At 41.3% G+C, this 12,454-nt stretch overlaps 1 protein-coding gene across 2 annotated transcripts in view; it reads right to left on the bottom strand.

Annotated features, from left to right (window-relative positions):
* Positions 1 to 4,834: 4,834 nt before the first annotated feature.
* LOC122877664 overlaps positions 4,835 to 12,454 on the bottom strand; it is a 32,725-nt gene continuing 25,105 nt past the window's right edge. For both annotated transcript variants that reach the window (XM_044199515.1, XM_044199516.1), the window contains 3 exons: positions 12,136 to 12,269; positions 11,306 to 11,632; positions 4,835 to 11,193 (listed from right to left, as the gene is read on the bottom strand). In XM_044199515.1, the coding sequence (XP_044055450.1) occupies positions 6,598 to 11,193; positions 11,306 to 11,632; positions 12,136 to 12,269 (5,057 nt within the window). In that variant the 3' untranslated portion in view covers positions 4,835 to 6,597. The remainder of the gene's footprint in view (positions 11,194 to 11,305; positions 11,633 to 12,135; positions 12,270 to 12,454) is intronic.

Below are 12,454 nucleotides of genomic sequence, written 5' to 3'. Positions count from 1 at the left end.
GTTTTATTAATTTAAGTGGTAGGGGGGCCGACACCGTCACTAAGGAGTTTTGGGTTCTGGAAGCGCAGAGAAGCGTGTAGGACTGCAACTCTTATAAGGAGGTAGAGCTAAGCAATATACTGCTGGGAAACATTAAATAACAACTTTTAATGGAGGTCAAGCTCCCTTTGTTTACCATGTGTTATGATGGTCAAGCATTCACTAATATTCCTACAGGTACTTGGAGAGTCTGTGGTGAAGGATCATGACTTTACAGTGACCCTTTGCCCTTAAAGAGGATCACGTCAAATGAGGTTTGAAATGTGTCTGAGAATATCTGATGAGATCAGATTAAATGGAGCTCCCCTGTCATTTTACATGAGTTACACTCATATTGTTGGAAAATAATAATCAAATTTTTCTTGAACCTCACCCTTCACACTCTGCAGCCTAAAATCCATCTTATTCAAATCATGCTACAGACAGAATGTGAGATCTACAGTATGTACCTTAAGAACACATTTTTCTTATAAAAACATTGTATATAGCCTCAAAAATAATTGATGTAATTGCATTTCTAATCACGTTGTAACACAAACTCAAATTAACACATTATTGTACACACAGACACTCAGACACTGACTGTGGGGGTGGGGCAGTGTTGTAGAGCAGCACAGCAGAGGCTAGAAGCAGACAGTGCAGTGGTTGAAGCATGATTGGCTGATGGATAGACAGAGTGACAGACTGACAGAAGTCACACATGACCTCCACAGTCTCAGGCCTCTTATAACAGCAGCTGTCCTCCCCCTGCCTCCATCCGCCACCTTTCCTCACTCACCCAGCTGCTGCATGCTCTGAGGACCACGTCAATATCTGGACAATGAATAACTCACACTAAACCAGCTTTGGACAAAACCAGTATAAATGCTTTTACCTTATACAGACTCATTCTCTACTGGACACAAGTATCCACAAGTGTCATACTTTATTTAAAATGTCAGATTAATCAACCATGATGGAGCAGTATGCATACAATATGTTGATACTTTTTTGAGTATGCTGTTGACACTATTGTCTAATAATGCAGTGCACAAATGAAATGAGGGAACTGCTCACATCAGCAAAAAGTTCAGATAAATTGTGAAATGGTGGTGACAAAGCTCAAGGAAGATGTGGAAACCTGTGTTCTCTTTGTGACGCTTCAGTTTGATTGATGTCTGTCATATACTGCAACATTCCTATTACTAAATAGTAAAGTGTATTGTTTTCTTGTATACAATGTGCAGTATCCTATGAAAATTAGTGTGGTACACCAGCTAGAAGTGCAAGAAGCATTCAGAGCAATTACTTAAGTAAAAGTCCTGCACTGAAAATAAGTAAAAATAAATCAATCAATCAAACTTTATTTCTATAGCACCTTCCAACAACCGAAACTGAACCAAAGTGCTATACAACATTGAAAACAAGATTAAAAAAAATGATAATAACAAATAATAAAAGTACAAATAGGTCAGCAGAGCACATTACAACATTAAGATAAAGAGAAGTGTCACAGGGCCACTAAGTGTTAAAAGCTATTCTAAATAAGTGGGTTTTAAGTTTGGCTTTGAACAAAGGCAGGTCAGTGATGGAACATAAGTCAATGGGCAGAGAGTTCCAGAGTTTCGGACCGGCCACTGCAAAAGAACGGTCGCCCCACTGTTTGCACCGGGACCGGGGGACCTCCAGCAGATGTTGCCCAGTAGATCGTAGAGCTCTGCCGGGTCGGTGAGGGCTCAAAATCTCACACAAATAGGAAGGTGCAAGGCCATTGACTGCATTAAAAACAAATGTCAAAATTTTAAAATGAATTCTGAACTGGACAGGGAGCCAGTGCAGGGAGTATAGGACAGGTGTGATGTGCTCGTGTTTCCGACTGTTAGTGAGCAGGGGGGCCGCAGCATTTTGCACAAGCTGCAAACAGTGACCAGCTTGGTTAACTCCCACATAGAGCGCATTACAGTACACTATGTGGGAACTAACAAAAGCATGGACAGCTTTCTCCAGGTCACAACGGCTCAAGAAGGGTTTAACCTTTGCTAGGAGGTGGAGCTGAAAGAAGCTTGCCCTGACCCCAGAATCAATTTGCTTATCAAATTTTAGACTGCTGTCTAATTTCACACCCAAATTTTTCTAGCAACGTTAAAATGGGGGTCAGCATAACAAGACCAGGAGCTGAAATGCTGGGCAGGTTGGATGTGCCAAAAACAATACCTTCTGTTTTGTCCTCATTCAAACAGAGAAAGTTCTGAGACAGCCACAATTTGACGTCATCTAAACATCTGTTTATGGATTCAAGACTGTCAGAAGAATTGGGGACAACCGGCAGATAGATTTGTAAGTCATCTGCATACAAGTGACATTGTGACTTGAAATAACTGAACCTGAAGGCAGCATGTACAGAGAGAATAGAACAGGGCCCAAAATGGATCCGTGTGACACACCAGAGGTCATAGGGCTGAAGAGGAGGAAAGGTCATCAATCATAACAGAGAATGTCCTATCTGTTAAATATGACCTAAACCACTGTCAGTTGGGCCAGACGTCTCAGAAGGACTGAATGGTCCACGGTGTCAAACGCTGCAGTAAGGTCCAACATTACCAGCAGCACAGGCTTTTTTGCATCAAGGGACAAGAGAATATCGTTCTGTACTTTCAGCAGAGCGGATTCGGTGCTGTGTCGTGTTCTGAAGCCAGACTGGAATTTTTCAAAGATTTGATTGTTTTCCAGAAAAGAGTTCAACTGAATGAAGACTATTTTTTTCCAGAACCTTGGACAGGAAAGGCAAATAGGACACAGGTCTAAAATTTGACAGGACAGCAGGATCAAGGTTGGGTTTTTTAGAAGAGGTCTGACCACAGCATGCTTGAAAGCAGTTGGTACAGAACCTGAGCTGAGGCAGCTGTTTATGGACGAGAGGAGACATGGCCCCACTGTGTTAAAAAACCTGTTTAAGCACCTTGGAAGGAATAATGTCCATAGGACAGTTAGTCGGTCTCAACCCCTGGACCACCTCAGCAAGGAGAGACAGTGACACTGGCTCAAACACGTTAAACACAGAAAGCTTCATTCAAATTGACCACTAGGGGGCGCCACAAATGCAAACTGTGCATCTGTCACATTTTTATATGTTTTCTTTTAGTACAGGTGTTTTTTGTTTATCCTTTATGTATTCAGGGAAGTTTCACTGAGAGCTCAGCTCTGACCACACTCACACATCGACACAAATTCGCTTGGGACTATATTTCTGTTAAGGCATGACAGAAAGCAGTGGTGTTCTTAAAAATGTAGAAGACTTTGTCTCACTTTGACTTAATACACAAAATCAGTTTATTAAGAAAACACAACAATTCAGCAACATCTTTAATTTATACCTACATATGAATGTAGTTACTATCATCTCTGTGTCTGCTGCAGTACACAATTTACAAGCATAACAGACACAAACCCAGTTAGAAGCATGGCAGAGATGGCATCAGATCACTAAAATGCTCAGCACAGCACCTTCAATCCTACATTCAACTCATAACAAAAAGCTTGGCCTTATTGCTATCATCTCAAAAGTCGTAACAGTAACGTGAATTATTAATAATGTTATTTCTTGCTAACAAACACTAGCATTGTCATTAACCTTAGTCTGGAACTGTAAACTTCAGATTTTGCACCATTTCATAATCTTTTGAGCTACTTTAATCTCAGTTGCGAGCAGTGTGATGACACAGTTAAGAGGTTGAAGTAGATTGTGAGCACAGATTGGCAGAACCTTATAAAACCAAGCTCGAACCTGTGGCTTAGTGGTAGAGCATGTCGTCCACCAATTGGAAGGTTGGCGGTTCGATTCTGGCTTCTCCCCGCCTCCACAGTAGTCGGAAGACTAAAAAAGGTGCTATATAAGTACAGTCCATTTGACTGATTGAGGGTTAAAATTCTGTGTTTCTGCAATCAGTTACATTCATTCAGTCACAGTGGGCTACCGACTTAGTTTTCAGCCCCATGCTAATCTCTGGCCTCATTCCAACAAGATCCACGCAGTGGGGTATACCAATAATTTTGCACGCCCAATTTTTCAGTTTTTGATTTGTTAAAAAAGTTTGAAATATCCTATAAATTTCGTTCCACTTCATGATTGTGTCCCACTTGTTGATTCTTCACAAAAAAATTACAGTTTCATATCTTTATGTTTGAAGCCTGAAATGTGGCAAAAGGTCGCAAAGTTCAAGGGGGCCGAATACTTTCGCAAGGCACTGTATAGGTGGCACTGGTAGCCGTACACGTTATCAGCAGGTACAATGAGTTAAGGTATTGGAATGGATATCGGGAGAGAAAAAGTAGATCAGCAAAATATGCAATATGTACAAGTCTTTAAAATTATATCTATAAATCTTTATAGCTGATATTCTAAAAACACTGCAATCTAAATTCAAATGTATTAATTATATGTTCATATGTCCTACCCTTTTAGTGTACAATGACCCAATTTTAAGTCAGGCATCATTCATGTTTAGTTTATATTGTCTTAGAAATGGTGATGCGGAGTTCAGGGATCTCTTTCATCAAAGCTCTTGCTGATAATTATATGTACAACAATGAAACTGGCTCACATCCAAGGCAAGCATCCAGCCCTGAGAGCACTCTGCTTTCTTCTTCTAAGATACATCACTCTTGTACACCACTCCCTCATCATATCAGCTTTTAAAAGAAAAGTAATGAAAATAAAACATATTACAGCATTGACATGTACAACATGGGAGCACACTTACTGTACACACAGTATATTGTATGTCAATTTGACTTCTTAAATGAAATGATGACAGTATTCAGCATTCCCAAATTGTGTTTTACTAAAAATAGTGATATTTTTGCGAGCAATGGTAATTATATCCCCCGATAAGAAGATGAAATCACCAAACAGCTTTAACACACTTACTCCCATGCAGGTGCAGACAGGTATGTTCATGAATCCAACATAGTTTCTCCGGGTTATCTTTCAACCAGTTAAACATGTTCTGTCTAGTAATGATTTACAATTACATTCCAGTTAAAAGCAAGTGAGAAGAGATGCCTCTAAGACAAAGGTGCTTATATGGTAAAATGAAAGATACATTATGTAAGATATTTAAGGCTTAATGTGCAAGCAATTGTAAACAAAAGGGTTGACCCACCACCAAAATTCTAAACACAGGATTGGAACTTGCTATATTTACATTAGTGATGTTTGCAATCAAAGCTGTAAAACAGGCATTATATTTTTAATCATGATGAATTGACAAACACACAAAACACAGATTTTTTTCATCTGTAATGCAAAGTCTTCAATGATATATGAGAATTTACCTTAAATTCATGTGGTCTGAAATTTAAGAATGGGCCTTTAGAGCGAGACCATGTACATTCTGAAAGCAGAAATAACACATTCATTCTCTTGCAAATGAAAAGTTGAAATCATTAGCAATAATTAAACCCAACCTTTGCTCAATTGAATACACTCAGGGATTTTGCCATTAAAGCCTTTGTTGGTCTGGTATGACCAGTAGCTTATGGTGGCTAATGTTACCAAACTCTAGCTAGATATTGCTGCATAACTGACATTACTGAGTCAGTTCACTGACTTGGTCTGTTGTCTACTTGTGCTACTGTTGCTCTACAGTGTGTTTCAGCATTTGCCCTCTTGCTGTAATTGTTGTTGTTGCCACAGCAAAAGTTACGTAGGCTCACTTTAATGTAAAAATATGCCCACACTCACTAACTCTGACCAGCCAAATGACATTCTGCTCTTGGTCTCTGTTGGGACATTTCTCTAAGAAACAAATCCAAAAGTGTTTTCTAAACAGCAGTGAGTAACAGAGCATTTGGAAAGCTGAACGCAACTGTGTCTGGTCTTCTGACACTCTTGTCTATTTGGTATCCTGTGGAATAAAGTAACAACAGACCTGTTGGGGCTGTCTGACATAAAACTGATGGGCGCAGTCAACTAGCATCAACTAGGAGTGTTCAGTATGCTTAGCTCAGGGTTTCCCGCAGGAAATTGGGTGGCAGAGTTGGTAACCCACCCTACAAAACAAGAACATCTGCAATTACAACAGTGTAGTATCCTCACACATGGACTTATGTCATTGCTGGTTGACATGGTTCAATTTGTCTAGATCAAGATGTTGAGACACCACTGGTGTCTGGGCTTACAAAGCCTACATAGGGTGTGAGTGTTCTGAGTGTGTTTCCCTTCACATATGACTTGCTTTAATTTCTGCCTGTGTGTCCCACATAGTCTCAACACTGCAACACAATGCATCTTATGTGAAGGCCTTACTGGTCAATCATTGTCATCTGCTAAGCTGAATCAAAGCATCCAGGACTTCATTATTTGTGATCAGTTTACGAGATGAAGGTCTAAACAGAATCCTCACATATTGAGTGTATAACAGTCGCTGGGAAAAACAGACTTTCGGCCCTTTTTTGATTTAATTTCACAAAAAACCTTGTTATTTCTTATACAATTATTGCAGAAAGTTGCATACCACCTCCGCATTTAACGCTATGGGAAACTGTATAGTTGTTAATGCAGCTTCAAACTAAATGCAATCACTGTTGCTTACACTTTCCAGAGGGGCTTTTGGGACTTTGAGGACTCTTGTTCTTTTTACTGTTTCTGGATTTGTTCGGAGGACTTTGGCTGATGACTGTCTGAAGCTGTACAGGACTCACTTGTCCACCACTTACCTCAGCCCCATGCATGTAATCAGAAGCTTTTGACACAACCTCTGTCGAACCAGCTTTCCCCACAGTGTCTGGGCCTATTCCTGTTGCTTCTCCAGTCATGCTCAGACTCTCATTCTGAACAAGATAACCAGCCTCCTTAGCCACCTCACTCGCTGTAATAAAACTAGCAGTTCCTGTCTCTGCTGAGCCTGGATCTGTTTCCAGCACCAAAGATGTGGTCCTGTCCACCACTTTAATCTCAGAAAAAGATGTTAGTGATACCTGACCAGATGCATCATCTAATCTCTCTCTAATCTCTAGTTCAAAAGTGACCTCTGCTTTGCCTTTTTCCAAAGTGAGATCTCCACCCTCACTCCAGTCAATTTTAATAACATCTGTGTTCTGGTTATCAGACTGAGTTGTTTCACCCTCAGCTACTTGTCCAGATGCCAATATGCTACCACTGGCCCCTTTGTCTTCACTGTACATACAAACCTGTCCTGTGGCCACCCTGGATGATCTCAGTTCCTCTGAAGACGTGACCACATCATCCAAACCCTCCATGTTAGCACCCCTCACTAACTCATGACCAACAGTATATTGTCTCTCAGAAATATCCAGAGTTACATCTCCTATCTGAGAAGAGTCTATCCCTTGCCTCACTTGATATATAGTCACTTCACATGGCATTTCTTGAGTTTCAACCTTCAACGTTGCTACCACCTGATTCATCTCTAACTGTTGACTTGCTAAATGAAGATCTTCCTCAAATAAACATTCAGTCTCTAAAGGCTGAGAGTCCTCTTTTAACATCTGGTCAAACTTAATGCCGTCTTCCACAATGTAAGAACTTGTGCCTGATGTGTCTTCTTTTGCATTTGCAACATCTTGGTCATCTGGGATGCATATATTTTGCTGTAAAGGTGACATCTCAATATCCTCCTCTTTTTCTCCATCATGTATGTTATCTAAGCACACGAGCTGATCCTTCGACTGAGAACTTGTTCCTGGTGCATCTTCTTTTTTGCTCTCTTCATCTTGGTCATCTGAAAGGCCAATGTTTTGCTGTTTGGAGGGCGCCGCGTTCTCCTCTTTTTCTCCATCACTTACACTGTCATCTGAGATGAGCTTAACCTCCACTGTGTGGGATGAATCTTCTTTTTCACTGTCTTCAGCTTCATCAGAGATGCTAGTCATTTGCTGTACAGGTGACACCTCTTTCGCTCCATCTCTTATGTTGTCTTCTGAGATGAGCTGATCCTCCAGTGGAGAAAGTCTTCCTGATGCAGCTTCTCTTTCAATCTCTTCATCTTGGTCATCTGTGATACTAACATTTTGCTGTACAGGTAATGCCACTACCTCCACAATCTTCTCTTCGTTCTCTGGAACATTTATGTCATCATCTGAGAATAAGGTATCATCCACTTGCTGTACCAGTGACACCATTTCCTCCACAGCATCCTCATCTTTTTCTTCATCAGTAATGTTGTCATCTGATATGAACTTATCCTCTATTTGAGAACTTGTGCTCAATGCATCTTGTCTTTCAGTATCTTCATCTTGGTCATTGGAGGTGCTGAAACTCCCCTGTGACACTCCTTCCTCCACAATTATGTTCTCTTTCTCTCCATCATTTATGCTGTCTACATTTGCATTGACTTGATCCTTGTCCACTCCTGATCCTGACATTACATTTTGTTGATTATCATGATTTTCTTCTTTGTGGCCAGAGCTACTGACGTTTGCTGTATGGAGATGTTGCTCTAATGTTGAAATGGTTGGCACATTAGAGCCCTCTACTTGTCCTTGAGTGGTATTTTTTTCTGACACTGATATCAAATTTGGATCACCCAGATGTCCTTCCTCTTGGATAGTTAAAATAGTGCTCACAGTTTGCAATGATGTTTTTGCTTCAGCATCGGCAACACCTATCCTTGCATGGCCTTTGTCTATCTTATCCCCTTCACTATGATCCACCTGTAGTTCTGGGAGTGCTTCTAGATCAAGGATGGACCTCTCTTCAGACTCATTCACAGTGTTTGTTGAAGTCTTATTTGGAGTTGCTGACAATTCATCACCCACAGTATTGAGCCCCACTTCAGAATCTAACAGTTGCTTGTGCTTAGCCGTAACCTCTTCATGTGCATCACTGGTGATAGTAGTATTTTCCTCCATATTCTCTTCTGCCTGGATACTATCAGAAGTGGCAATGACTTGATGTGTTTCTAAGTCTGAAACAACTTTCTTTGCTGGACAGACATATTTCTCTAACTCCCTTACAATTTGATCCTCTGGGACTTCATTTGATTGAGGCTGTGACCCTACTTCAGAACCTCTGTCCTCTGGACCTTCAACTATACTGAGCTGAACAGGTTTTCCTATTTCTTCTACTTCTGTCAAAGGAGCTGCTTTCTGTCTGCCCACACTTTCTTCTGTGCCACCATGTATTTGATCGTCTATGATGTGGTCTAAAGTAAAAGTGACTTCCTCTCCTCGAGGAAATGTTGATGTCTCTTCAGTCTCTTTGTCTGTATTAACTAAATCAGTGACATGTGGTCCAGGTAGGAAAGCTTCTGTGGAGGACATTTTAGTGACTATAGATATATCTTTCCCTGAAAAATCTACAGAGAGAACATGATTTTCCTGCTGCTCTGATTGTGGAACCTTAGGTTCTTTCTCTGCATTCTCTTGTGGGTCATTGGATTCTCTTGTCTGACTTATCACATCTGTAAATTTGTTTGTAGGAGCTTCAGTGATTTTATTCAATTGATCGGGCACAATTTTGTCCATTGTATCTCCTGATTTCTCTACCACAGTGTCAGACTGCTCAAACGATGTCCTCAGTATAGCTGGCCCTGGTAATGATTTCACAATATTTTCCTCAAGATTTACAATTGAAGATTTTTCTGATGTTTGTGTTGGATTCTCTTGGATTCCCTCATTGTCTTTAAATGCACTTTGGACCACCTCACTAGGATCCTCATCATCCAGTGTTGTGTCTTGCTCTGATGTGTAGGCGATCACATCTTCTGATTGCTTTTCTTCAGCTGAATCATTATGCATGTTCTGATTTGGATCACTGTCATTCTTAAACAGATTTTTCATCATAACCTCTTCCTTTGAAGATGGATGAGTTTTAGTGGTTTCAGCAGTAATGACGGTATTTACAACATTAATGGTCTTGTCTTCCTTTGGTGAAACTATTATACATGTTTTTGGAATTCCACTGGCATCCGCTGTTTGCTCCAATGGAGGAATTCCTTGGAACTGGGTTACACTGACCTGCCTAATCCCAACTGCACTTGTCTCAGCTGGCCAAATTCCAGCCTGTCTGACTTCTGGCTTAACTGCCACCACATGTCCCATTCCCATTCTTGACTGCTCAACACCAACTCCCAAAACAGTGACTGGCCCTAACCCCGTCTGCCCTGGCTGCCCAACCCATGTTTGCCCCAAATTTCTATTCACTGCAACAACATCCCCGTTTTTAGCAACAGTGTGTCCTGGCAAAATGCCATACACACTCCCCTGGGCTGCCGGGCCTAACACCCCCTGAGAGGTAGCAGCCTTGTTTACCAGGATAGCACCTCTGGGCAAAGTGCCCTGAGATGAGCCTGGATCCACCCCCTCTGCTCCACCTGGACTACTCTTATCCTTAACTAACATATAATTACCATCAGGATTTGGGCCTATTATTTTCCACCCATCCATAGGGACTGAGCCCTGAGACCGACCTGGGCTAACAGGTAGCAACAGGGTGGGGCTGACTGGAAAGCTGGGGCTGGCAGGGCTTTCAGGGCTCTCAATGCCCTGGATGACTAGCCCAGAAGGAGAGGCTTGGGGTCCATTGATTACAAGTCCAGAAGAAGGACTCTGGGGCCCACTGACTACATACAGGCCCGGAAAATTGGCTTCATGGATTCCATCAGCCAGCAGAACCATGTTCTGAAGCTGCGGTTGAACTACATAGTTCATGGGCTGTAGTACAGGGCTGGTAGTGTAGTAAACTGTCTGCTTCTGAGCTTGACGGGGCAGAGTAGCAGAATAATGGATGTTAGAGGAATGACTGATGTTAGTAACCCTGGAGCGAGGAAGTGTCATGGATGGCGGGGCAGTGCTTAGAGTATTGACGGATGATTTAGAGATGTTAGTAGATGACATGACTTTCTCTGTCTTTATATCGCTATGCTTTGTCTCAACACTTCGTTCAATTTTGTGTTTAACAACCGGTTCAGCAATATCATCTGTGGTTTTGACAGCAGCTGCTACTTTGCATGTCAGGGAGGGTTTGGGTGTTGGTGTAGGAGGGGAACAGATCTCTGCCAGAGTCGTGAACTTTGGCCCAAGGTCACTGAGGAACTGCAGGTCGTTGTCAGACTCTAGGAGGCTGCAGCAGCCCACTGAGCCATTAGGGGAGCCCTGGCCCTCGAAATAGTACTCCAACAGACCGTCCTTCACTGGCACAACACACACTGCTTTCTGTTTAAGGCAAAGAAATAGCACAAACACTGGTGTCAATAAACTCTGAACATATGTTTGCATGTGGAAGATCTGGTGAGAAAATCAGCTGCATACAAAGCTAACATGGTACCTGTGAGTAGTAATCATTGAGGAAAGCATCAGGTAGGGCTATATCCTCATACATAGCTGTCATGTGTTGGACGCCAAGTGTTTGCCTGCTGAATGTAGCACTGCGATTGCCGTGGTTGAACGATTCAATTGAAAACCTGTAGGCATTGTCAACCTCCATCAAACTTTGGCCAGTTTCCTGAAACTTCTGCACAGATTCATCATAGATTGTAGTTGCCTGATGAGTTTCTGTGATTTTTGAAGGAATGGTGTTGAAGTTCAGTGCTGGTGCCATCTCAACTTTCTTTTGTGTACCCAATATCATAGGGACACTTTGGAGTGGCACTTCCTAAAAAAGAACAGAGGAAACAAAATGTTACCAATCAACATATATTATGTATGATTTTGACCTGGCAATGTGGGTGTGGTATCAAAAAAGCATATAGGTCACATTGGGCTTAAAAGTCATCACCACCAGCAGCTGTATTTTTAACTGGCATGTCATACTGTACATTTTCAAAAAGAAAAGTGTAACTCTTTAACTCCTTAAGTCAAACCTTTAACATCATTTCATAGAGTAAATCTAAAATAGGTACTATAAAAAGATTAATCAGTTTTTTAGAATGTGGACAGGTTGAACCATCCTGTTTGTACTTATACGGACCCAATTTAAATAATCTGTGACAGGAGTAGCCCATGTGATATCCTAGTGATTCCATACTGTCTTCTACCACCTTTCCTGTTTTGATAATACCAGGATTATATCTGTTTCGGTGTATTTGGTAAACTAAAATAAAAAAAGGTGAGGTATCCTTTTCTTCCCATAAAAAATAGGCAAAAATGCCAGCCAACCTTATCCTCGCCTCTGACTTCAGTGTGGTAAGATATGAGGTGTTCTTTGGTGTCAAATGGCAGATCACTAAATTGGTCGGGAAAGATAGTGTCTGCTCCTCCACACTGACAGAACAGCAGGAGAAGAGGGATGACTGCAGAGAGAAGCAAAACATTCAGATCAGTGTAAAGCAAATTTAAATGACGCTCAATGGTATTTTTTACCTCTTGTGTCAAGATATTCTAATTGCAAGAGACACAAAAGCAAATAGGAGATAGTGAAAATTTGTAATGTAATCTTATACAACAGTTATGAGAATAAATCCTACCTTTGAGAATC

This window comes from Siniperca chuatsi, linkage group LG6 (genome assembly GCF_020085105.1).
Source record: "Siniperca chuatsi isolate FFG_IHB_CAS linkage group LG6, ASM2008510v1, whole genome shotgun sequence".
NCBI lineage: Eukaryota > Metazoa > Chordata > Actinopteri > Centrarchiformes > Sinipercidae > Siniperca > Siniperca chuatsi.
This window is presented reverse-complemented; position numbering and strand designations above follow the sequence as displayed.